General features: G+C 41.5%; 1 protein-coding gene across 9 annotated transcripts in view; it reads left to right on the top strand.

The window, feature by feature from the left end:
* ANKRD44 (ankyrin repeat domain 44) overlaps window positions 1–27,335 on the top strand; it is a 218,636-nt gene that overhangs the window by 37,977 nt on the left and 153,324 nt on the right. The window contains exon 1 of one of the 9 annotated variants that reach the window (XM_075934239.2): window positions 1,368–3,416. The exons of the other annotated variants lie outside the window; for them this stretch is intronic. Within the exon in view, the coding sequence (XP_075790354.1) occupies window positions 3,414–3,416 (3 nt within the window). The 5' untranslated portion in view covers window positions 1,368–3,413. Of the gene's footprint in view, window positions 1–1,367; window positions 3,417–27,335 lie in introns of those variants that run through there. 9 annotated transcript variants of the gene reach the window in all.

The raw sequence follows: 27,335 nt of genomic DNA, 5'->3' as shown, positions 1-27,335 counted from the left end.
GCTGCCCCAGCTTTTGCATATATTACTCTACATAGCAGTTTGGTGGAGAGGACAAAAAGTCTTGAATAGTTTATGTTGTGACACAACAATATTTTATATGCATTGTTTTCCCACCAGCACTCGTAGCTAGGGATCCATGTTCTGTGGAAGCAGAGGGATGTGAATATTGCTATGATGTCAGCAATACCTAATATTCTATAATGAACATTGGTAATACAGTATGCTGGCTTTTCTGTTTGCTTCCATTAACTTTTGAAATGATCTTGCTTATATTCTAGCATGTCAGCTTGACATTGTGACCCAGTTGCCAGGATATCCAAATAAACCTGCTTGAAGAAATGACAGTGAGCCTCTATGTCTAGACAGATGTATTTTGTAATTCACTCTGTGTCAACCTAGAGAAGAATGAATAAAACCAAATTGTTTTTCATAATGATGGGTCAGAGTGAAACTTAAAAATTACTGCTGGCATGAGTACTGAGATCATTTTGGTGGTAGTGAATCTGATATTCTACCACTTGGGAGCTAAAAATGTATAATATAAATCTACATATCTCCGTTTACCCCTACAAAAGAAAAATGAGTTCTTTGTATCCTGTTTCTTTTTTTAGATCTTACATCTACTATCACTTGGAAACAGATGGTCTTAAGTTTCAGGCACTTATCTCATATATCTGTACCTAAAAAAACCCCAACCCCACAGTGAAGATTTCGTCTGTTGCTGTGGGATAGGTTTTACTGTGGTGTTCATTACAAAGCTGACTGATAAAAGAACTAGTTTATTGGGGTTATTTTTCCAGTTTTTGCTATCCTGCAGAAAATTGTTTATCAACTGGATTTTGAAGGCTGGCTAACCTATGAGGTTTTGTAAGAGGAGTAGCATTTTCTTGCTCCTTGGTATGAAAAGTTTTGCAAGATGGGGCTGTGAACCACTGTGCAACTCAATGTCCATGTTCCAAGCGAGAGGCAGGAGCTTGGAGCTTTTTTCTCTGTTGCTCTCAGTCCTGTGACCAAGCTCTTTTGGCACCCTGGGCCCGGGTGCGCGGTGCTGCCCCCGGGCGTAAGCAGCATGCGTGGGCCTGCCCCCGGGGCGCGGGCCCTCCCCCCCAGAGTGCGGAGGCCTGCCCCCGGGGTGCATGGCGCATGGCCGGCCACGGCCGCTGGCGCGCAGGCTGGAGCCCGCCTCCGGGTCACACAGCGCATGCGTGGCCCGACCCGGCCACCGCTGCTGGCGCATGCGTTAGACCGTTCAGGGCCCTGCAGCTGTGGGGAGAAGGGCGCTGCTGGCCGGTGCCGTGGGCACAGCGTTGAGCGTGGGGCGCCTGACGGCAGCTGTAAGGGGTGCCGCGCGCCCCTTACAGCTGCCATCAGGCACCCCCCATCAGCCTATGACTGAACTGGAAGCCTTCTGGTAGCAAGGGAACTAGTGCTGTTTGTGGGAATTATTTGGATCTGACCTTGTAGTTTCTGGAGAATGAGTCTGTAGTTTCTGGAGAATGAGTAGATGCCTGAGGCTGGGTGCACTGAAAATCTTACCCCTTTTATGTGTGTTAAATTAGACACTCTCAAGTCACGGGTCACTTTGGAAACTTTTGATATAGGCCTCCTTTTGGCATTTGCCACATTTTAATAAAGATCAGTGTACTCGTGCTAAAATATTTTGGAGTACTGGTGATATGGATAACTAGATTGAGATAGCACAATTGCCAGCTTCTTGTGTACATGAACTAATACAATTCCATGCCTGTAGTGCTGGTTTATTTTAAAAAGATAAAGAGTAGGAAGAGCAACAAAAATAAAAAAAAGCTTGGTTCACTGAAGCCTTGGATGGGATCTTCCTTTGAAAATCATAACTGCACCTGTCTGCTTTACTTTCGACGGCTGTAAGCTAGAAATATGCTAATGTGTATTGTAAATATGCCCATGAGATCGAAGGCCCATTCTGGAAATACTCTTGCATGAAAAATTCCTGCACAAAAGTAGTTGGGTCAGTGTACTGGCTAAATATAATGCTGTAATAGAGATCGTCCAGACTAGCAAAACAGAGATCCAGAGGTAGCTTCTGAAGATCCCAAAGTGCTTGGTGTGTGTGATATTTTGGGCTCTTTTTTACAACTTAGCAATTCAGGAACTACAGCTCTCTGCAGTGAACTCTCACTTCACTTTAGAAGGAGCAGCACAATAGTTTCTTTTTCTCTCTTGAAACTCGTGGGCCTGCCTAAAATGCAGTTTTAATAAAAGCCGAACTCAGTTTTCCTTAAAAGAAAATAAATAGATTTTGAAGAGATGAACACTTATTTGTTCATCTTTGATGTGACATGCAAGCAAGGTCTTTATGCCTATAAAGTTGATAGCTGTGTTGGAAAAAGAGAAGTCCAAAGTAACTAGCTGGCTTAACAAGAGCAGCAGAGAAAATTCATGTCAACTCTTTTCCTCACTATAGAAGCAGAAATTGAGTGTCTGAATTACATAATCATGAATGATATATTTAGCCTCCTTAAGCCAGCTGGACTTTTTACTAGTCAGATCACATAGGTTTCTGAGACTGACAAATGCATTGATTTGGCACTCTTGCATGTAGAGCACATAAGTGAGATTTAGGTAGGTTTGTATATATTACAGTTTTTGCAAAGCCTTTAGTAATTGAGCCATAAATAATGGGTATAATATTAATAGGATTCCCACAGGATTAAAATGTGAGACCTATGTAAACAACTGACACATGCAAAGTAACATTGTCTTCAGAGGTAAGAATAAAGTGTTTTGAGCTGTGTGTGAATATGTGTGCTGAGCTGTGTGTGCACAAATCTAGTTTTAGTTTAGGTCATGCAGATCACATTTTGTATTGCAGAAATGTAAAATGTTTTATGTGATGCGATTGAGGGACTCAGTGCTCTTTCAAAGCTATCTTCAAGATGAGCTTTTTAGTGACACACTTAAACCACTTGTTTCAAATACAGTCAGAATAAGAGGACTTGAACAACAGTGCAGAGAAGGAAAACTGGAAGTGTTATGAAATACTCTAAGCAAAACAAGATATTGAGCGGGTGGAGTTCCCACCCTTCTTCAGATGAAGTCTAAAGTTAAACGTCCTTTCTGGGGATCTTTTTTGGTAACTCAGGTAATAGGACATGTTAGCCTAAATTTAGCCTGAGGATTCTCCCCAAGCTTTGCTGTTGCTGTGGTTTCCAGTATAACTTTTGTGTTTCTGCTCTAAATCTGCCTTCTAGAGGGTCATGCCCACTTCCTTTAATCTTGGTGGAGTTAACAGATGGCACTTTCAATAATATATCAGTAGACTTTGTGAGCACTGTGTTCCTAGGCAGTGTTGTAACGGGGTGACAAGGCATATGAAGAAGCCTTATTGAAGGCACAGAAAGAAACCATCCCGACGCGTAGCAAGAGAAGCAAACATGGTAGGAGACCGGATTGGCTTACAGGGGAAATCCTTGGTGAACATAAGTCAGATCCGCGTAACTCGGGGACTGCCTGTATTCCCCTTTATTCGGCTTTGGTGAGGCCACATCTGGAGTATTGTGTCCAGTTCTGGGCCCCCCACTACAAAAAGGATGCGGACGCATTGGAGAGGGTCCAGCAGAGGGCAACCAAAATGATTAGGGGGCTGGAGCACATGACTTATGAGGAGAGGCTGAGGGACTTGGGTCTGTTTAGTCTGCAGAAGCGAAGAGTGAGGGGGGATTTGATAGCAGCCTTCAACTTCCTGAAGGGAGGTTCCAAAGAGGATGGAGAGAGGCTGATCTCAGTAGTGACAGGTGGCAGAACAAGGAGCAATGGTCTCAAGTTGTGGTGGGAGAGGTCCAGGCTGGATATTAGGAAAAACTATTTCACTAGGAGGGTGGTGAAGCACTGGAATGGGTTACCTAGGGAAGTAGTGGAGTCTCCATCCCTAGAGGTGTTTAAGTCTCAACTTGACAAAGCCCTGGCTGGGTTGATTTAGATGGGATTGGTCCTGACTAGAGCAGGGGGCTGGACTTGATGACCTTCTGGTGTCTCTTCCAGTTCTATGATTCTATGATAAGGGGATGGTTTGATGAGATAACATGATCTTGATAACTAATTGACCATTCATTGTCAGTGGGAAATAGGTCAATGGAGGGATGATAGGAGTTACTATAGAGAACTTTCTGGGTGTCTGGCTGGTGAGTCTTGCCCACATGCTCAGGGTTTAGCTGATCGCCATATTTGGGGTCGGGAAGGAATTTTCCTCCAGGGTAGATTGGCAGAGGCCCTGGAGGTTTTTCACCTTCCTCTGTAGCATGGGGTACAGATCACAGCTGGAGGATTCTCTGCATCTTGGGGCCTTCAGAGTATTTGCAGGCTTCAATATCTGAGATATAGGTGAGAGGATTATTCTAAGAGGGGTGGGTGAGATTCTGTGGCCTGCACTGTGCAGGGGGTCAGACTAGATCATAATGGTCCCTTCTGACCTGACCTTAAAGTCTATGAGTCTATGAGATACATCGTTAGTTACAGTTAGCAGGACAATGCATCAGTCAGACAACTCAATTATATGACAAACTTGCTGGCCAGACTCTAAAACAGCTTAAACCTGTTTTTCGCAATCATAGATTCATCATATCTTTCTCAAATATATTGTGTCACCAGAATGGCTTTTGCAGAAGATAGGAATGTCTTCTATGCTTTCTCAGAAAGCAACATGCCCGGTTCTCTTTACCCTGGCAAATTACGTGTGTAGTGGTCAGAAACTTTTCCTCCACTGAAGAAAAGGCAGTATAATAATATTGTGGTGTTGCACTGAGTGGCAGTCCGTTCTGTAAGACGCATCCCTATTTCATACTTAGCATCTGGCAAACATATTTTGACCTGCTGTTGTTACTTTGTCTTGCAGTGGTTCATCAATAATGGAAGGGATGAATAATAGATGGAGCTAAGCAGCCTAATCTGTGACCCACGGGTGGTGTGTAGAACCTGAAATGTAATGGGTCAAGTGAGCTGCAATCTGTTTTTTTTTTTTTTTTTTTTTTTTAATTCTCACAGCTGAATTGGAACATGTTTTGCATTCTCTTTTATTTTAAGGCGGAACCATTCTGAAATGAAGTGGCATGACATGGGCTTTGCAGCTCAGCAGTAGTTCACAAGGAGGAGTCTTGGGAATTTCTGAGCATCAAGTATCAGGCTTCTTTTGTGAGCCTCCTCCCTTGCTTCCGCTGTCCTGATGTTTCTAAGCATTGTAGGGTCATCTACATCTTCTCAGTGCAGGTTTTACTGGCTAAGTTCGTTGTTGCTGGAAAGAGTCATCTCAGATTTCTGGCTAGTGGATTCCTATCTTGATATTAATAACAAAGAATGGAAACCAGGTCTATGTCTAAGGCTTATTTGTTAATCCTTAAGATGTGCAGCACTTGAATAAAAATATGTGCAGCTCTTTTCAAAGGACAGAAATTGGTCTTGGATTTATTTTTAAATTCATTTTAAAACCCGGGGGCATATTTAGACTTTTTTTTCCTCTTTCGGTTCTAAAGACGTTTTTCAGAATATTCAGAAAAACATTTAAATATTAAATTTTAAAAGTAGAATGAGGAATTTTCAGTAAACTCAGACAACTAGCCTTTGAATGGAGATTTTAAACATAAGCTATTGTGTGTGGAGGATGTGAGGGACTGATTTTTAATTTTTTTTTTTTTTTTTTACTTTAGAACTTTTAATTAATTCACGGCTAGGAATGCAGGCTAACTGGGTCTACGTGTTCAGGTGAAATAAATTGTAAGCATTAAACATCATATTTGGTGGTTACATTTTTCTTTCTCCATTGCTTACTGGTGATCTCATTCCCTTGCTTGTGATTATTCGAAAAGGAAATTTTTAGGATAATCACAAACAGGAAATAGTTTCATACAGATTAGCTGTATTCATCCTGGAGTTCCAATTATATTTTGGGAACTTGCTTGAACAAAATAGACTATTCTTCTACACAGGCAGACAATTATACAGATAAATAAAAACAGAGATTGTTCTAACATGGGAGAAAATCATAAGTTTCATAAGAAAGATTGGAAGAGATCCAGTTCCGAGTATGGCGTTTTCATGGTTGGTTACATAATTTCAGGCTTGGGAAGTCAATCTATTGTTTGCCATTTTCTAACATAGCTTCTTCAATGAAAGCTTATTTTTCAGTACTGCAGTTAAATTTGCGAAAGTGCTGCTTTCTCTTTCGTGTAGGAATAATGGAAATATCCGGTATGGCTATAACATTTGGCAGTGCTTTACCATTTGTATTGGGTGAATGCTACCAAAGAGAGGGAGATGTTATAGCTGGGATCTTCCTATCCACCCTTATTTGTGTTCATTAAATAATAATGATACTCAATTTTTAAATTTATCCTGAAGTCTGAATCTGAGCATTTCCGAGAGGAACTGAGAGAAAAATTTAGAAACTTCCTGTAGCTTTTCAGAAGGCAAAGTTTTTCTTGGGTTGCAAATGTTGATTATTTACATCAGTTTCAAAATCAGAAGCCACATTTAGTGTTGTGCAGTAATCTTGCCCCATGTTCTGTTCCCAAGTGGAGCTCCAATTTTTCAGTGGGGTCTGTGTGCAGGTGTTCTTGTGTTAAATCCTGAGAGGGGTTTCTGAGCCCATCTTGGGGTGATTCTTTGAGCTGAAGCAGTCCAATGTAGCTCAGCTGACTTAGCTTCGGTGATTTAAAAAGGGATTGAGTTATTTTCATGAGAGAGAGAAGTTTGCTGAACAAAAGTTAGGGTTGGACACTCTGGAGATACAAAAGCTGCCTTAATTATGTTTGCTTTTATATTGGTTGTCTTGCTTCCTGATGGCTATGCTACCTGAAGGTGACTAGAGACTAAGGGTACGTCTAGACTACAGGGTTTTGTCGACGGAAGTTTTGTTGACAGATACTGTCGACAAAACTTCTGTCGACAAAGAGCGTCTAGACTACATTCAGTTCTGTCGACAAAGCAAGCTGCTTTGTCGACAAAACCCTGTAGTCTAGACGCAACCCTACAGGCAATAACACCTTCTGTTGACAGAACTCTGTCGACAGAAGGTGTTATGCCTCATAAAATGAGGTTTACCAGTGTCGACAAAACTGCTGAGTTCTGTCGACGTTATGTCGACAGAACTCAGCGGTAGTGTAGACGCAGGTATAGTTTTGTCGACAAAAGTCCACTTTTGTCGACAAAACTCGGTAGTCTAGACACACCCTAAGTTAATTTGTGTTCAAGAAGTCGGTAAATAAACCATACATTCAAGAGAGAGCACCTCATTTGGCTTAACCGGGCTCTTATGGTGATGGGGCTTCCTTTGTTTGCCTTGCTTTCAGGTCTGAGCAACTGCAGAGACGTTTCTAGGGATTCCTGGGAGAAACACAGGGAGGGTAGCAATTCTGTGTAACTAGGAGAAAAATTTTGAACACAATTGAAATGGTGGATCCAGCCAAGTAAACAAGTGCTTTTTTAGGCAGCATAGGATGTGCTGACTACGTTCTGCTCTGCTGTAATTAGAGGGAAGTGTCTCAATGGAGGAAGTTATTTGTAACATAACTACTGCATGTCAGTACTGTTTGGTCTGTACTAATCCTGGCTATTTCTTAGAGTCCAAGTATAACTGGAAACTCAGGAAGTCCCAGGGTCAAGCGCCCTACCAACAAGGCATCTGGCCAAACCAAAAGTTTTAGATTTTGCATGTTTCTTTGCAAAATGGTCTAGAAATTATTATTAAAGATGTCAAGACAAAATGCAACACTTTATTTTTTCCTGTATGTTTACCAAGCCATACCAGCTGCTTATCTTTTTATATAGGTATAAACAAGATTTTATTTTATAGTTTTGCAGTTGTTAATCCTAAATCTAATATCAAAGCTCAACATGTTTGTGGTTTAATTCTTCTTCTCTTTCTTCTGTAACTCTATTGAATTAAGGCCTGGGCCCTTAACAGCCATGGATTTAAAAAGCATAAGCCAAATTCACCTCATTTACCTTGGCTGACTTAAGTGTCTAAATGCTCTTGCTTATTAAAACATGTAAAACTGGACATAGGATGTATTTCAGTGCTAGTCTCCCTTGGTGGGAACCCTGCCATGCCGCATCTGGAATCTGAAAATACTTCCCTTATCCCCCACATGAGCAGGAGGGCTATGGTGGTACCTGAACTGAGGCTCAAAAAATTTTGCTAGTAAAGAGAAATCTAATTTGCACCTCTATGCAGCAGCAGTAGGGATTACTCTTGGCCTGTGTGAATATTGGTAAAGTGTCTTCAACATTTAAGAAAGCCAAACAACAATGAAGGCAACTTTGAAGGGCTAGTGCTCTGCACTGCCCCGAAGAACAGATTTGTTGTCTGGTTCAGGTCTCTCATCCGTTAGCCAGCAAGAGGCTGGGAGTTCATACTTCCCTCTTGAGGAAGAGAGAGGGAGTGTTTTACGTCTCTCAAAGGAACCCTTCCTAGCTGAAAAACATTGGCTCTCAAGTCAGGTCTGCTCAGTTCTTCTGGAAAGGCAGTGGCTGAGATGCAGAGATCCAGAGGTGTGGAGAAATTCTGTGTCATTTCCCTTCTGTCATGCCACATAAAATGAGTGTTGCCAGCTAAACTCTACTGTAATTGTTCTATCTCGCCGTAGCGATAAATGGAGAATAACCATCCTAAAATCCTAACGTGTAGATACGATGGTGAGGAATGAAGAAATGTATTATTTTGGGTACTTACTGTAAAATAGTAAGGTGTTGTACATGTAGCAAAAGCAAGTGTATTTGACTGTATTTGAAATGTGCAAGTACACGACAAGTTCTTCCTAATTCCATGTGAGCTGTGGGAGCGCGCAAAGTCTCCTCCTGCACTTAGAGTCAACTGCCAGCTGCTGCTCAGCTGGTGGGTGACTCTAAGCGCAGTGCTCCTTGCAGGATGGGGGCAGACTTCACATGCCCCCCCCCCCCAGGCCCTGATTGACCTGGGGACAAACGGGGGGTGGAGCGTGCAAAGTCTCCTCCCACTACAAGGGGCGTGGGTGCATAGAAGGAACCACCAGGTGTTCTCTCTGAGCGCTGGGGGCAAAGACTTCACATTTCCCCCCACTCCCAGACCAATCAGAGTCGGTGTGTGGGCAAGCACGGAATGTCCTGGCCTCGCCCCCTTCTTCCTGAGACCCCGCACCTTCTGGGGTAGCCCAGGGCCACTTCAGAAATTGCCCACCCCTGGTTTAGATACTGTCCTGCCACATCAGCGATCAAATGCTCCAGATCAGTCTGGTTTTATACCGTACCTATTGGTGTAGTATTCAGGGACCTACGTTGTTTCATTGACAGAAGTATTTGGCCCTTCGTGTTTTAAATAACATGGATAACAATTTCATAGTAAAGACTGAAAATCTTTCAACTCACGCATTTTCTTCCTTTCTGGAGCTCTAGGAAGTTAAGGCCTTTTCTTTGAGTCTTCTGGCTGTTCTTGCTCTCTGTCACAAGCTTAATGCTTGTTTTAAAAACACGAGTGATTTATTAACTATTATTGTGCATGTACATAAGAATCCCTCCTCATGTTTGAAACAAATGCACACAATGCAGTTCATGAATTACAACTGCTATTCACCAAAACACAGCACTGACTAGCTTCTGTACTCTTCCTTCTCTGCTTCTCCCAGCCTGTTTTCTCTCCTCCCCTCCTGGCCAGGCTCTGTCCTTCCTTTCTTTTTACAGAAATAGTATCCAAGTGGCTAGAACCTTGTATCTAACTGTGCTGGCAACGCCAGGGAAGTGACAGATTGAGGGCATTGGCTAAACTCCGTCATAATGAAAGTAAGTATTGTGCAGTTTCCCCTAAACAGCTCTGCTAATGCAGGAGAGGAACGAAATGCAGCATTTATGCTCCATAGCTTCTCCTGAGATGAATTGGACAACTCTCTGTATATTTATATCTGTGCATAAAATATTTTAAAAGCTCTCCCCTTCAAGGCCTTGGGTGTGCTGCATCCATTTCTGCAGTACAGTAATAAAAAGTATGGTATAACTGTAGAACTTATCAGGGCCAGTCATGCTAACATTCTCTTTTAGCCTACACGCGTGGAGAGACTGTGAGGAGAGACTGTGAGCTGCAGAGACAGAGAATTTCCAGTGTGGCTCGAGGGGAGCAGACATTAGTGACAATTGCATTGTTCTTTGAAAAGTGTCCTTCCCCATGGGCAAGGCCAGCTCTGATCTGGGGCTGTGGGGCTATTGCCCCTGCTCTGTCCAACCTCATTCAGTGGTTAGTGCCTAGAGAGTGCCTCCACTTCCCATGACGGTTGCGCTTAGCCCTTGCACAAGCACACAAAGTAGGAACAAAAGTCTGTTTGTGCCACATCCCGTGCAAGGCAAAGTCTGAGCAAAGACCAATGGAGAGAAGCTATTGTCAGAACTGTATTCCCTGTCTATAACGACACCAGTGTTATGAATAATTCCATTTCTGGCTTAGTAGGCAAGCGCTCACAGGTTAGTAGCACAGTGCCAGTGCTCTGGGGAGAAAGCTAACCAAATGTGTTTGAAGGTCTTGTGCAGAGTGAATATGGGAGGCAATGAGATCACAAGGATCAGACAACTTCTCTTGGCTGAGGAAGACAGGTGTAGGGTTTTTGGTTAACATGATTGCCTCCTGTCACTATGTTAGAAGGAGCCATTGTGATACAAGGGCCATCAATTAAAATAAGCATGAAAATAACAGAATTGGCCTGTAGGCTGCAGTTGTGCATGTCCTGCTGATGTCCTGGTTTCTGGGGAAGACAGGTGATCTTTCTCATTTTTATTGGTTTTATTCTTGTTCATTTCTAAACATTGGTTGAGTAAAGTGCAAATGTAACAGCCTTCATTAGTTCATGATAAGCTCTCTGAGGCAGAACCTAGCACAATAGCTCCCAACTCAGTTGTTTCCTTAGATGTCGACACTATATAAATGTTAGATGATGGTTTTCTTGGAGCTGCTATAGCATTTTTATACAGGATGGGGGCATTGTACCATTCTGGAACATCTACATGCCTTCCTCAACCTCTGGTAATCCATAGTGAGAATGAGAAAAACAGAAACCGGCCGGCTGTGTCTATATTGGCACCCTTTTCCGGAAAAGGGATGCTAATGAGACAAGTCGGAATTGCAAATACCGCGGGGGATTTAAATATCTCCCGCGGCATTTGCATGAGCCCTTATTCCTCTTAAAATCAGGAATAAGGGATCTTCCGGAAAAGGCTTTATTTTCCGAAAGATCCCGTCTAGACTGGTGCTTTTCTCCGGCAAAGCCCCGAGCCGGAAAAAAGCGGCAGCCATGTTCATGCAAATGCCGCGGGGGATATTTGCAATTTCGACTTGTCTCATTAGCATTCCTTTTCCGGAAAAGGGTGCCAATGTAGACACAGCCGCCCAGTAGTACAGTCTTAACCCATGATTCAAAGTAATTATCACATTAGATCAAACTTCATTACTTGCAGTGGAATTGGTTGCAGTCTTCTATTGCAATAACATTTTGGAGAAAGGGGTATTATTTATGGTCCCATCATATAATGGATAACAATCTAGCAATTCATTGTGTCTTAATTTCGCTGATAAGCACTCATCTCTACATCTGATGTTATTTGGATATCTTCAGAATGTCAATTGTCATAAGAAAAGCTGATAGTAAAATATTATCATGTGGAATAGAAATGTTCTTTGGAACACTTTTAATTAACATAATTATGTACTGAATAAAGTTTCCATTATGAAAAATTGGATTGTTTTTGAAAGATTTGACCAAGTTATAATACAAACAAAATGTTGAGTATAATGGTATGTTTTTAAGTTAATTATGCAGGATGCTCTCTGAAAATATGGATTTTAATATACATGCACATTTTGTCTGCAGATATTTTTTTTTTTACTTTGAAAAGCTGCTAAAAAGCTATTCTGTATATTATACAATTATTTGTTCCTTTTACTTTGAATTACAGAAGCAAGGGATACTCCATTTAACACAGGAATCTAAGCACGTAATCATTTTTTTTCAAACCTATCATTATTTTTCTAGTTCAAATTTTCTCTTAAAAATGCAAAACACGAATCTTTTATGTGAACCACAGTTCATGGAAAACAACTTAATAGTTCTGAGATTTGCTTTAAAAAGGAGTCTTCAGCCAATTTTATTCTGTTAAATATCTCTGCGTAGGCTGTGATAGCATCAAAGACTGCTTTGTCTTTTTGTCTTTTGTGATCTCGAAGGAGAAAACGTTGAAGAACTTTGTTACGTGTGTGTAAAATATAAAAAATTAAAAATCACTAATTTGCCTTTGGTAGTAAAAAAATATAGCTATTGATATTATTCATGATGAATTTTTTGGCCAGTTGCCTTATTTTGCTATTTATCAATGTACCTAAGGTTGTTTGTTTCAGGAAATGTCCATGTTTTCTTGCAAGGTGAACTAAGCAAAACTAATCTGTTGTCCTTTTTCATATGGGGATGAGCATAGATTCGCTCAATTTACTGTGCCGCCAACTCTGTTGAGATATCTCATGCACATGTCTTTCACAGTCCTCACTTCTTATCTATCTTATATGTGTGTACAAAGGGAGTGTAATTTATTCATGGCTTTACTAACAAAATATTAAAACTTAACAGTAACTGTATTGTTCCTCTTGCTACAAGCAGCAAGAGAGGCAAACCCTCTTATTTGCATTTCAGATGCCAACGAGAGAGGCAGAATAAAGCTGTGAAAGAAAATGGTGTGGTAGAGTTCTGTTCATTATAAAATTGGCACTGCAAACACACAAACTGTACTCTCAGAACATTGCAAGAATGACCAAAATCATGACTCTTTAAACTCCGTTAAAGCCTACTTCATTATATTTGGTAATAAAACATCTACTTTCTTTCTCCCTCCATCCCACTCCCCCTTCTCAGCACTCCCACTAAACAAGTAAACAAACAAAAAAGAAAACCTCAATCCAACAAACAAAGTTCATTGATAAATAGCGGACACTGTCCAAAAATCATGATTTTTTTTAAGTCATCTTCCTGAGTGGAGCAGTGTCTCTTCCTAGTCTTATGTATTTCAGGCGCTTCTTGATTTTGAGTCATGTCATCTATTTATTCGAGGTCTCTGTGGAACTGGGAGATTTTTTACCGGAAATTTTCCAGTGAAAAGACAAGGAAACTTCTTAATCACTTTCCTACTTCATTTGTCTAACTGTGCATTCAGTGGTTTCCAACCACTGGTCCAGCCCACAAACTGGACCGCGGCACACTGCCAGGCCACGTCCATGGGTGCGGGGCGGAGGCAGACTGGGGCAGTGCTCAACCCCTGGGCAGGCAAATGTGGGCATGAAGGAGGCAGTGCAGGGCCTGGGCCAGCACTTCCGCGAGGGGTATATGCGGGGTGGAGCTGGGACACAACGCTGGGTGAGAAGGGTGGGGAGATGGGCTGCGGTTTGTGGCTGCCCAGTCATGGTCCATCCCATACCCTCTATCTGGCCTGGACCATCTGCAGGCGTGTTGGCAGCAGCATGTGTTGCCATGGGGAACTTTCCATGTGTGCTTTCAGGCTTGGGTACCTGCACGAATCTGGCCACATAGAGTCTGCCCCACTGGGAGCTGCAGCCTCTCCCTGCTCTGATCCTGGCCCCATAGGAGTCCGCTGTATGGTTGCCACTAATGGTCCTGCTCAAGAGATACATGGCTGGAGGGGGTGAAAATAACATACATTTCTTACACTAAAAAATTTAAGTGTGTGTGCGGGGGAGCTCAGGGAAAGGGGCTAGGTTTATGGGAGGTGCGGAAGTCAGGGTTGGAGTATATGAGGGACCTGGGGCAAGAGGTTGGGGAGGGGGGCAGAAGTCAGGGAAGAGGGGTATGAGATTTGGCGGACTGGCATAAGTGTATTTGCATATTCACTGTTCACATAATGAATATGCAAATAAAATGTTACAGGCCCGCCAAACGTTTGTGAATGGGATTGCTGGTATGTGGCATAAAAAAGGTTGGGAACCATTGACATGGAGCAGTGGTGGCTAGAGGCAGGTCCAAGCAATACATTCCTCCAAAGTATGGGGAGTGTTCTGACTGGGCTTTTGTTCCACCTCAAAATAGAAAGAAGAGAGGCCAGCTGCCAAGTTTTGTTCAGAAATTGAACGTCCTGGTGGAGTATTCAGAATTCAGCTTTGATTTAGGTGTCTATAAAATACTACAATGAATGTTACAAATAACTTTAGCAATGAATGCGCATCAATTGGCACATAGAGCATGCCACTATCTCCCCCTCTCTTCTATGCAGAATAATTCTTCTTTATTGAACTTTTTGGGGAGGTGATTGTTTCTGAGGTTCCTACTGGAAATGCCCTCTTTTTCTGTGACTGTCCTTCTCAGCCTCCTCCCCAAGGTGCACGGACACAGCAAGTATTCTAAGTAGTTCAGTGTGTTAATCCAGAAGATGAATATAATAACTTCTGAATTTGAGGGATGTAAAAAGAGCCTCCCTGCCATTAAATGAGAAGGGGTGGTTAAATATTTTAAAAAATGAATTTACTCTTTCCTCCATGAAAAGAGATATGAATTTACTCTTTCCTCCATGAAAAGAGATATTGCCTTTAGGCCTGGTGAGGTATTAGGGCAGCTGACAAAGCGGACTTCAAAAACTGACCAGTGTTGTTTACCTTGAAAGTTTTCCTTGTATAGTTGAAACATCCTGACCAATTGAGCTTTACTCCTCACTGCTTGAATTCTTACCTGACATACTGTGCTGCCCTCTGTGCCGCTTTTTCACTATAGGCTTCTATTGTGGTCTGTCGCCTGCCCCTTTCCCAAATCACAGAGGGCTTGACTAAAACTTCAGCTTATTGCAGGAAGATAGATGAAATGCCAGGAATGTAACATACGAGTGGAGTGCAAACCACCAGCCTCTATCCAGCTGCTCAGTGTTCTGCTCTCACTTTCCTTTCCTGCTCAGTGCTCTGCTCTCAAGCTGTGCTCTTAATGCCTAATAATAATGGAGCTTTTGATGCTGAAATTGACAATGTGGGCCTTTATAACTTTTTTTCTTGTAGAAAAACATATGCACAACATTGATCCAGTAAATAAACCGTGTTCACAATTCAAAAGAACGTCATTACCACAGCCCTTAGCCTTAAAGTGGGGTGATGATGAAATGAGAACATTTACCTACCTGCACAGGTTACATATGCCTAAAGTAACATAACCATTTGCATTACACCTTCTAGTAACCTTAACTCTGCCCCACAAGATGTATTTACATGCAAGTTCTTTCCACTTGGAGCAGCCCAGTACCAGCTAGAGTAGGAGCTAGGGTGGCAGAATCAGAAGTCTGTGGCAGCTGATCTTCCCTGCACTGCTGATTTATATGTCCTTAGAATTCTGTCTGTGGGCGCCCTTTGGTTTCACTACATGAGAATCATGTAGACTTCTGTCTCAAATATTCCTTTGTAAACCATTCTTCTGAGAAACTAATTACCTTTATCCAAGATGAACTACAGTATGACGCTCTTCCTCCCACCCCCTTCTGAGTTGCTGCTGCAGTGTAGTTGGATTTGCTGGGTTTTGGAGTATATTTTTGTTTATCTATGAAGAAAACTATACTATTTCTTCTGGACTCCACAGTTCTGGAATAAAAGGCACTGAATACCAGTTGAAACAGGAGCCTTTATAGACTAAACAATTAAGGTCTCATGCCAACTTCACCGCCAACAAGAAGGCGGGAGAGGGGAAGAAAATGGAACATTTTAGGGTTTTGAGAGCGCCTGTGCATCTTACTGCATCATTCTGCCAGCGGAAAGCTTCCAGAGTTTTAAAGTAGTTTTTGGCTATGCTCAATCCCCAATCCTGCATTCCTTGCTTTAGCAAGCAGAGCTGCTGCTCTGGAACTCATGATGGCAGCAGTATAGTCCCACCCAGGAAGCTAGTCAGTAAATCCTGGGTTATACGCTTTATTTGGACTGTAAGCTGTTTGGGATAGAGGTGCTTCTTTTATACGCAAGCATCTACCACACCACTGGCTACTATAAAATAGCAACCTGGTAGACTACAGAACAGAAACCCACCAACAACACACTTATGAGGTATCTGGGAACAGAGAAGTGAGTTGTCTTCAATCAGAGCTTTAATGCCAGAAGTGGACATGAATTTGCTTCTTTTTCTAACTCCAATCCCCACTGCTACTTTAAAAACTAAAAACAACCCCCACCAACCATGGAGATTTGATTTTACAAATACAAACTCTTGGTAATCCAGTTCTCTCCTGACACAGCTGTTATGGGTGTACCTGAGTGTCTCCTACATATTTATGGATATCACTCACAGCACCTACCCACAAAGAGAATTTATTCCCAACTTACTCCTGAGGAACAGAGAGATTCGGAGACTTGCCCTATGTTTGGGGCAGTCAAGAATGGAGCCCAAATTTCCTAAACCAAGAGTCAGATTTCCTTCCCCTTTGTTATATTTTCCTTTTTCCTCCCTCTGTTTTCGTATTTTTATATATTATGGTTTTATGAGGTGCTCGTATACTTATTATAAGTATAGCCATAACCAGCAATCACACTTAAGTTTCTTCTTAGTCTCTCCCACCTCCCAAGTGTTGTCATTTATGGTCTATAGAACTGTTGTTCTTGGGCACTGGCCCTTAATAATGGAAGAGCAAACATTTGTTAATGATCACATATTGGATTGGTGCATGAATGATACCTTTTCATAGAGCTGTTTAGATTCTGATTCCAAAAGGTACAAAATGAGCTTTGTGCATTTCATGCTGAATAACAATAACCTAGCCTCTGTGCTTTTACTAAATGTTTAAGGCATTCTGAGAAAGACCTCTGGTCTGAGGGGGAAACGGCCAAATCTTGTACTAAGTTTGGTGCTATCTGCAGTACAAGTGAATGAGTAGTACTCTCCTATCCTCTCCCCATTACTTGTTTTAAAAGCAAAAGCCTTAGTACTAACTCTTCTTTGCTTCCCGTTATATTGTATACTTGGCAGCAAAGACTCATTCACAGTTCTGCTTTGTATTATTGAGTGAGTGTTAATCTGGGTTATTTCACGTGTTGTTGTTAACGTTATCCTCATGCTAGAATGAAACTCGGTTGCTGCACAACACATATTCCTTGATTACGTCTAGATTTAATTGTTTGAGGCACATTCAAAATCCTGCCTTAACTGAAGTGAGGGCAAAACTTCTGTTCACCTCAGTGGAGCTAGGATTTTCCCCTTTTTTCATATTTTGGACCAAAACATTCTTTTGAGTGGATAACTTCAATAACATAGACATAGAATGAGTTATCCTTTCCCCTCTTCAACATTTTCATGATTTGCACGGCAGTTTATTCTTTTATTTGATATAGCTCAGGCATACAAAGAGGCCATCACTTATTCTCTAATTAGACTCGTACAAACTTGCACTTTCCTTGTCAGCTGCTTTTTAATAATTTTTCTCTCCCCCAAAATTTGATACTCTTCAGTTTGCTTGCAAAGAGTCTGAAGTGGAACAGGAAGCAAAACCAGTACAAAATACTAGTTTGTCTTCAAGGTTTTGTAGTTTAGAAGCAGCTATGTACTTGAGTTTTACAACTCCGATCCAGGGTTTTGTTCAGCCTGTCATGGAGCTGTGGGCCAGTTGCAAAGCTCTGATACAGATCTGAAATTTCCTTAAGTTCAGATCTAGGGTTTTGGTGTGGATCCATTCCAGAAAGACTTATCTCTAATGCATTAGAAGTATTGAGAGAAAATGTAAGGTGTAATCATGGATAGTTTGCATTTGCCTTAATTTAAATGCTATCTGATGCAAAACATCTCTTGTGGATGGGATTCCATAGATATTTTTCCTTAGTAAATTGTTAATATATTCTGTACCACTCCAAAGTCTTAGCCTTTCTGAACCATGATCCCATGTTACTATAGGAAAAAGTCTTAGGACCCCTCTTCCATCTTGCTGTGAAAAGAGGCTGTGGGAGACTGTATAGTTTTAGGAGCTGGATATTGTTGCTGATTATGTTTTAAAAAAAAGTTAAGACATACAGTGCATTTCTGAAATTGTGTTTATGCTCCAGTGTTTATTAAGCCCGAGTTAATTTTCCTCCTCTCTTTCTATGGCTTCAGGAGCTTTGCCAACAGTGTATTGTAATAACTGGTAGGTTAAGAGCACACTGGCCATGTGCCAGCTCTCCATTCTGGCTTTGTGAGTTTGTATTCAGGATTGATGGTTGGGTCATACCACCTGTGTTGCTTCTCTCACCAGAGCACTTTATGTACAAGTTGTGGTTTGGTTCACTTCTGCAATACGAATTGAAGCTTCCCTGGAGCAACTTCATCTTACAACTGATTGTTGTTTTATGTTTTTAAATACAACTTGTAAAATCTTGATTACTTTTCCTTCTATTTTTCTCTCCCTCCAAATAGTCTGTGGAGGCTGTTTGAAATAAAGTGATTGACACGCAGGAACATCCCACTGTTATATCTTCATTGCCCACTTTATAACATTTAAATTGACTTTAATTTGCTGGATCACTAATGCTTGTTCAAGTTTTTTGATTCTTGTAATGTTTTATCCCAAGGCTACATTCAGTAGTGTGAGAACATTATTAAAGTTGGCATGCGGGGCCAGGAGTACCCCCCTGCATCTCTAGTTCCCGTACCTATCTAAGGTTATAGACATATGGGTCAGGTTCATTGCTGGCATAAATTGGTGCAGCTCTATCAAGTCGATTTTCTTCTATTTATGCCTGTAGTACATTTTGGGCCCTGGAGCATTTCTACATATTTGTAGAAAACTGGACATCTTCTGGTGCGGGGCAGCTCCCATTTCTAAACCTGAAATGCACTGAGATAGAGGACTAAGTCACAACCCTTTAAAGTACAGAGACATTTCTGTTGGTAGAAGATAAGTTTGCTTGATCTTGGCTGTGGTGGGAATAACTTTTTTAAAGAGGCTCAGTTATCTGCCTGATTGATTGCTTTAACAAATGGCTGCTGTTTGAAGCTGCTCAGAGGTTTAGAATGATATAAGAAAGCCCAGGAAGATGGATTTGTAGGCATAGAGCAGGTGAGATAGTGAAAGGAAGAGAACAGATAAATTATAGAACCCTTTGATACATTTATCATATGGATATGTCCTCTACGTATGAGGAGATATCCATATGATCTACTGCATAGACCTAGGATGCATTTATTGTCAAGCACCTTTGCAACAGCCTCACCTGCCCACTCCTAGTTCATTGTTGGGATAAGTGGATTTAGCTCCAGTATCTTCAGTGGATTTTCACCCATTTATGCTAGTGGGACCTAGTACTCATCTTTGGTCTTGTAAATTACCAAAAATATGACATGCAAACTTGCAAACTTTAATTATTAGCAGTGGAATGAGTCTTGACCATGAGCCGTGAGAATGATTAAAGATTAGAAAACATGCCTTGTAGTGATAGACTCAAGGAGCTCAATCTATTTAGCTTATCAAAGAGGTTTTCTATAAAAGCTTTATTGGTCTAATTGCATGGCTCGTCTCTCAGCAGCTTTCCTTATTTTCTGTAGCTCTTTAATATTAGAAAATTGAATCTGATTAAAGAAATTAACCACTTGACATCATTACAACATGATTTAATAATATTATAATATTTTACAATGAAATTTGGTGTTTGGGAAAGAGGTTCAGGCTGACAGCTATGGAGATTAATGTCCTCTGTCCATAATGTTCTTGATTATTCAAAGTTCTCATCTATTGTACCCAGGCATAACTGGCTTCAGGACAAAAAATGGCAAAAGCAGTGGCAGTATGTGCTTCCTATCCTGACTTGCTAATAGACTCAGCTCAGTTCTGAGAGCATGTCCTTACTGGACTTTTTTTTTTTAAAACATGGATGCTGAGCCGCTCACATCAGACTGCTAAAAAAACACGAGATGGCATAAATCTGTCCATCACGGAGACACAATGGATGCCAAGTAGAGCTCCATTTGTAGCATGGACATCACAGATTCCAAGGCTTTCCATGACCCTCATGACTTCTGCAGCAGCCAGTGTACCCAGGGGCCCAACCTGCTGGCCTGGTTCTGCAGCCAGTTGCTCAGGCGATACCATAACCAGCCAGCCTGGCTGCTGCTAGGGTTGCCAGGTGTCCGGTATTCACCCGGACAGTCCGGTATTTGTGGGTTCCGTCCGATTAAAAAAAAAAAAAAAAAACAGGAAATACCAGACATGTGAAATGTCTGATATTTCCTGTTTCCCTCAGACGGAAGCCTGGCAGGGACAATTTTCCCCTGCTGCGTCTGGCGGGAGTGGGGGAGTGAGGAGCGCGACAGAAGTGTAGTGAACTTTGCCATGGAACATGTTTATTTGTTTGGCCTTTCAGTTAGTGTTGGATTCCAGACAAGTGATCGCCATTACACTTTAAAATTTGTTTGGGGAGTGGCATTAAGGCCACATCTTTTCTATATGGTATAATTCTGGCTCTTATGAGTCCATGGATGTAGTAGGTGTGTTGTAAGATGAAGACTGTATTTGCAAACTCTTTAAAAAATGGATCTGTCTACAAACTCTGAAGCCACGTGTTAAAGTGCTGCTCTGGAGCTTTTACTCTTTGAGTTGGTGACACACACAATGTGAAAGTTTCAAACAAGGATAACTTTTATATGTGTTTACAAGTCTCAGTTTCACTTGCATAGGGATCCTAAACATTCATTTAAAATACCCATCACCAACCACCTGATGTTTTACTTCCCTTGCTATTTTCACATTTATGGCTTTATTTTATTTCTGTGTTGCTTTATTACATATCTATAGAAGCATAGAACACTAGAACTGAAAGGGACCTTGAGAGGTCATTGTGTCCAGTCTCCTGCCCCCATGGCAGGACCAAGCACCGTCTAGACCATCCCTGATAATTGTCTATCTAACCTGTTCTTAAATATCTTCAGAGATGGAGATTCCACAACCTCCCTAGGTAACTTATTTCATTGTTTAACCACTTTGACAGTTAGGAAGTTTTTCCTAATGTCCAACCTAAACCTCCTATGTTTGTGCACTTTTAATTAAATTAAGAGTTGACATCCCAGAGAAACTGTATAAGGCTGAGTGCATGCCTTTTTCTCTCCTTTCCAATGTAAGTAAATATTGTATTAATATTTGCAAGAGAGCATGACTGCTTCCAGTTGAGTCATAGATTGCGTTAGCATTTTAAAGCTGAGCTATGTGTGGATAATACACATTTTGGTTTGTTTACTAGCTTGAGTTGTTAGAATGAAAGATAAAATACATGTAGTTCCAGGATAGTGATAATTTTATTTTTATTTGATATTAAATAAACCTCATAAGCATTGCTCCTTGTTAATTATCCCTTGTTTTAAAATGTTTGTCTTCCATACCTACGAGTTGTTTAAAATACATATTTATATCTAGGATTTTGTTTGTACTAGTGATGCACATAAGAAAATTCAACCCGCCCAAGGATGGAAAATGTTAGAGGGAACACTGCTTATTACTACAGTGTTTGCATTTCTATTGTTTCAGAAACCCTAGGCTACTACAAAACCCTAGGCTACTACTAAACAGTTTCTGGTGGAAATGTCTGGCCAGCATCAGCCAATGTATTGTTCTTTCATAAATGACATTGAATGATCCACATCCTTTCTGTAGTGGGGGCCAGAAACTTGATGCAATACTCCAGATGTGTCCCCACCAGTGCTGAATAGAGGGGAATAATCTCTTCCTTAGATCTGCTGGAAATGCTCCTGCTGATGCTCCCCAATATGCCGTTAGCCTTCTTGGCAACAAGGGTACATTGTTGACTCAAATCCAGCTTCTCTTCCACTATAATCCTTGGTCCTTTACTGTAGAACTGATGCTTAGCTGGTCAGTTTCCAGCCAATAGCAGTGCTGAAGATTCTTTCATCCAAAGTGCAGGACTTTGCACTTGTCCTTGGTGTCCTTATCCACCAGTGTATCTACTAGGGATGTAAAATCCTGTTTAATCACTTAACTGGTTAACCATTATATTTAACCGGTTAACCACTTGAATGAGGCCCCCAGCCTGACATCCCTGGTATCTACCTCTTCCCCAAGCTTAGTGCCATCCACAAACTTGCTAAAGGTGCGATCCAACCTATCATGCGGATCATTGATGTCATTCAACCAGCTCAGGTTTTGTAGATTTGCCACACAGAAATATTCCTTGTATTTGGTCATTCTTGTCATCTTTTTTAGAGTTTTCAGATGAAGGCTGTGTTGTCCAAGAGTAGCTTAGTTTACAAGGTTTGCATGCAAAATGAATTGCTCACGTAAAAATGGTTCAGAATAGTAGGAATTCTATTTGATTTCCTAATCAGGATTAGCCATTTAGTAGCTATTATACTTTGCTAAACTGAAGTGCTAATACGAGAGCAACCTGTGTGTTGTGTATAGATTCTGCTGTCAGCACAGGTGGTAGGTAGATCTGTGTTGCATAATGCGCAGAACATGACTGAGGTTTGTTGTTTGCTTTTTGAAGTTTTGTGTACCCGTACATTCCATGTGCGCATGTTCAGACTTCTGGGCACTTGGCCTCGCTGCAGTGAAGACTTGAATTAATTGCCCTTTCAGATTAATTCTAGCTCCTTAAAGAGATTACAAGTTAACTCCTCTTTTCCTACAATATGTGACTTTTACACCATATCCAGTGTCAGACGAAGCCTGTACAAAATAGTACCTGTTGCTGGGATTCTGATCCAGGGATCCAATACTATGATGACTCCCCTCAACAGTATCTGTTACAGAGAAGTCCTTGGCATACAATGCAGCGTAATCAGAATTACAGACCAGGGAGACGCTGAGCAAAGCCGCGGAGGACCCGGAGCCGGACCCGCGGCGCTTCCAGATCAGTGCCGCGGGTCCGGCCCGGGTCCTCCGCCGCTTTGCTCCCCGTCTCCCTGGTCTGCTGGCTCCCCCAGCAGACCAGGGAGACGGGGAGCAGCTTTTCTCGCCCCGGAGGAGGCAGGCGGCGGGACCAGGCGTCCCACCGCTCCAGTCCTCCGGGGCAAGAAAATCCCCATTCGTAACTGCAGATCCGACATAAGTCGGATCCGCGTAACTCGGGGACTGCCTGTATAGTTTGTCAACATTTTCTTATGAAGGTGCATAATATCCCAGTTTGAAAGATTTCTTCTTCTTTTCCTTATATAGTTTGCTAAGGTACATTGAGACTGCATACAAAGTTCAGTGGTTCCAAGTCAGAGCTCTAAAGAGTGTAGTCACAATTCAATTTTTGAAATTTAGAACCTGTAAAAGGGCATCCTTCCCTATATATCTTGGATTCTAGTCTGTAAAATTCACTGCCTTGGAGTCCATTGAGATACAATATTTCTTGGCTTTTTTTAAAGAAAAAGTGGATAATAGCTGATAATCTATATATAGAGCGAGCGCTACAGAGAGGTAAAACTGCAATCAGGACAATAATACCTCTGGTTTCAGGAGCATAATATTCTAAGGAACAATCCCCCACTGCCTTCCTCTGAAGCATTGCAAGGGTTAGATTCCTTTTGGTGTGTGAATGGGGTATTGCTTTCTCTGAAGTTGTTGATAGTGAGCTAGATGGATCAGCAACTTGATCCATTATGGCAGTTAATGTGTTGGAAGGAAAAGCATATCTGAGATGAGAGAAAAGTAAAAGTTAAACTCAAGAACAAATTTTGTTTAACCTATTAACTATTAGTATCAGGATTAAGTTTGTTTATGCCGAGTGGGGTCTGAAGTAAATAGGTTTGAAGTAAATCTTTTGAAATGTTTTGAGAGTTTTATTGAAACGGTAGAAAATTGACCTCTTGGGACTTCTATCATCTTCAACTATGGAAATCTCATTATATCTAGTATTCTTGTAGGATTTCCTACTCCTTGCATTGAAAGTTCCTAAAAAAGCATCTCTGTTCTGAGTTTGTTCTCTGCATTTGATCCAAACTGGAAAATAGGGCCTATCAGAGTGAAACAAAATTGTAAAGGGCCAGAATTAGAATCCAGACCCACCCTTCCTTGAAATTTGAAAGGCTTTAATATGGGGTTCTTGTTTTGTTCCTGTATTTACAAGAATCAGCGTGCTACATACCTGATTTGGTAATTTGCTCATAAAGTAGATTAAATAAACTATTTAGCTTAGAGACATATGTAGAGTAAATGTGTGGGAATCATTCTTCCATAAGAGAGATCTTATTTTGTCCCTTTATCAAAATGAACCATTTAAAATAAGTAATAGATTAAATAGTGTTTGACCTTTTTTTTTCTTAATTTGGCAAACTCCAAGAAATGAATAGTTGAGGCTAAAATGCTTCCCCTATATTCATAGTCCCTGTTTTGCCTAAGTATTGTAGCACATGGCTTATAAAGTCGCTCATTAAGCAGAGGCTCCTGCAAGATTTATTTTCTTGTTCCTGTAACATAAGAACTAGGGGTCATCAAATGAAATTAATAGGCATCAGGTTTAAAACATACAAAAGGAAGTTTTTCTTCACTCAGTGCATGGTTTGCCAGTGGAACTCCTTGCCAGAGGATGTTATGAAGACCCAGGGCCGGCCCGAGCCATTTTGTGCCCTGGGCAGCAGGCGCGCGGGGCGTGTGGCACCTGATTGGTGTGTACAGGGCCCTTTACCACTTCAATCAGGCACCTCCCAAAGGTTGGCGCCCCGGGCAGCTGCCTGGCTAGATCCCTTCCCCTTAATCCGGCCCTGTGAAGACCAGGACTTTAACAGGGTTCAAAAAAGAGCTAGATAAGTTCATGGAGTTTATTAGGTCCATCAATGGCTATTAGCCAGGATGAGGAGGAATGGTGTCCCTATCCTCTGTCAGAGGGTGGGAATGGGTAATAAGAGAAGGATTGCTTCATGATTACCTGTTTTGTTCACTCCCTCTGGGGCATTTGGCATGGGCCACTGTTGGAAGACAGGATACTGGGCTTAGATGGACCTTTGTTCTGACCCAGTATGGCCAGATTTTGGCATGATGAGACAAAAGAAGGATTTAATCATCAAGTTCCTGTTAGCTGTTGGTTTCAGTGTGACCTGCACCGTTGTTTTAATGAAAGCTTTGGTACTCCAGTATTTCATTAGGCAGCCAATTGTTAGCTATTGTACTTGCATTTAATTTCCAACACACACACTCTGTGTTCTTATAGCCTGCTGCAGCCTTCACACCGTTCAGTTGTTTTTCCTAATCTTTCCATCGGGCAGCAAATATATCAGTTGCTAAGACCTTCTATATTTAGTGGTACGAGATTGCAGTTTGATAAAGAAGATTGGATAGTTTTTATACAGTGATCAGATAGCATGAATCAATCCTTTATCTTCGACTTAGGTGGACCATGATATATTCATCCGTAGGTGTTGTCAGGCTCTGAGAAAGGGGTCAGGTGAAATTGTAGGCAAAATAAATATCACAAGGGATATTTTGTTTAGGGATGTCAACATGTAGTTGAGTACACAATTAACTGATGAGCCTGGCCTTATTGATTAATTCTGTCAACTATACACTCCCCCTCCCCCCCCACCTGCTGCCTCCATATCAGAGGCAGTAAGGGGAGCGGGAGGTGGGAGCTGGTGCCCATGAGAAGCCGGCTCTGCCCAGGCTCATCGCGGACAGAGGATGCTTTGTGGGATGCCGGCGCAGCCTCTGTCCACGAGGATCTCGGGGTCCCGTGCTGCTGCCTCTGTATCAGCGTGAGGTGGCAGGGGGCTCCCCAGGAATGGGGTTGAGAGTGATCTGGCTGCCAGCTCAGACTACTGAATATTCGTGTAACTGCTAAAAATTGATGTGATTATACGGTTATTCAATTACACAGTATCTAACATCCCTAAATTTTATTGCTTGAATCATAATATTGTTACCTGCTTTAAAAATAGAGAAAATTAGGAACACTAGGCCAATGTCACAAGAATGAATGTGTGACAACATAATTATAAAAATTGAGTATTACTTTTAAGATTCAAATTTATAGTATAATTCCTGGTTTCTTAGAAGCATGCAAAAGCTTGCATGATTTTTAAAAGGTCATGAAATGTATGGTAATAGGAACTAAAGAAGTTACCCTTGTTTTCAGAATGCTAGGAATCTTAAAAAAAGGGTAGAGAATAAGACAGAGAATATCTTACTGCCTCTATATAAAACCATGGTATGCCCACATCTTGAAAACTGCATACAAATGTGGTCAGTTTATCTCAAAACAGATACATTGGCATTAGAAAAGGGCACCTAGTCAACCTGTGGAACTCTTTGCCAGAGGATGTTGTGAAGACTAGGACTTTACCAGGGTTCAAAAAAGAGAGATAAATTCATGTAGGTTAGGTCCATCAAGCTATGTCTACACTTCAGCACTATTTTGGGATGCTGGAGGTATCCCGAAATTAGCTATTCAGCATCTTTGAGCACACCCATTATTTCGAAATATAACGGGTTTGCTATTCTGTTGTCTCTGTAAACCTCATTGCACAAAGAGTAAGGGATGCTTCAGAAAAGTGGGTTATTTTGAAATTTGACGCTGTGTAGACAGTGCCAAATTACGAAATAAACTATTTCAAAATAACGTTGAAATAAGATACATGTAGCTCAAATTGAGTATCTTAGTTTGAGCTACGGTGCAGTGTAGATGCCTCTCAATGGCAATTAGCCAGGATGGGTAGGAATGGTGTCCCTAGCCTCTGTTTGTCAAGAAAGGGATCACATGAGGATTATCTGATGTGTTCCTTCCTCTGGGATATCTGGCATTGGCTACTGTTTGAAGACAGGATACTGGGCATTGGTCTGACCCCGTATGCCATTCTTATGTTAGCCAGTAGTCTAAAACAGCATTGAAAAGTCGCTTGCATTTTATAGCTATGAGCTGTAATGCTCTTATTAACATAAAGAGATTTGTAATAGGGATGTTAAAATGCATTTAAGTAATCCTGTAAGTGCTGAAAAATTTCAGCAGTTACACGCGGGGGCATGCGCTGCTGTCTCTGTATCAGTATCCAGTGAAGCTGTCTGCCCCCCGCGCTGCCGCCTCTGTCTTAATGGTGGGGGCCTGCATGTAGCCATGTACATGGTTATGCTTTAACATCCCTAGTTTGTAAGTGCTAACCATCCGGTCTGGCCGTATGGCCTTACTATCAGGAAATGTATTCCTATTATTGCTCTCCACTTCATTACGGACTATGCTGCCAGTAGTGTACTGTGAGAGCAGGGTCGATGGGAGTTTTGTTTTAATGGACATATTCTTATCCAGGTTGACGGGGCATAGCAATTCTTCATGAATGCATGAACTCCCAGTGACATTTCTTAATGACAGCAAGAGAATGGCTCCAAATTCTGCTGTAAATTGCAGCAAACCAATCCTGCTAGAAGAGCAGAAACTGTGCAGTATT

The sequence above is a fragment of the Pelodiscus sinensis genome, chromosome 7, assembly GCF_052426305.1.
Source record: "Pelodiscus sinensis isolate ZL-2025 chromosome 7, ASM5242630v1, whole genome shotgun sequence".
NCBI lineage: Eukaryota > Metazoa > Chordata > Testudines > Trionychidae > Pelodiscus > Pelodiscus sinensis.
This window is presented reverse-complemented; position numbering and strand designations above follow the sequence as displayed.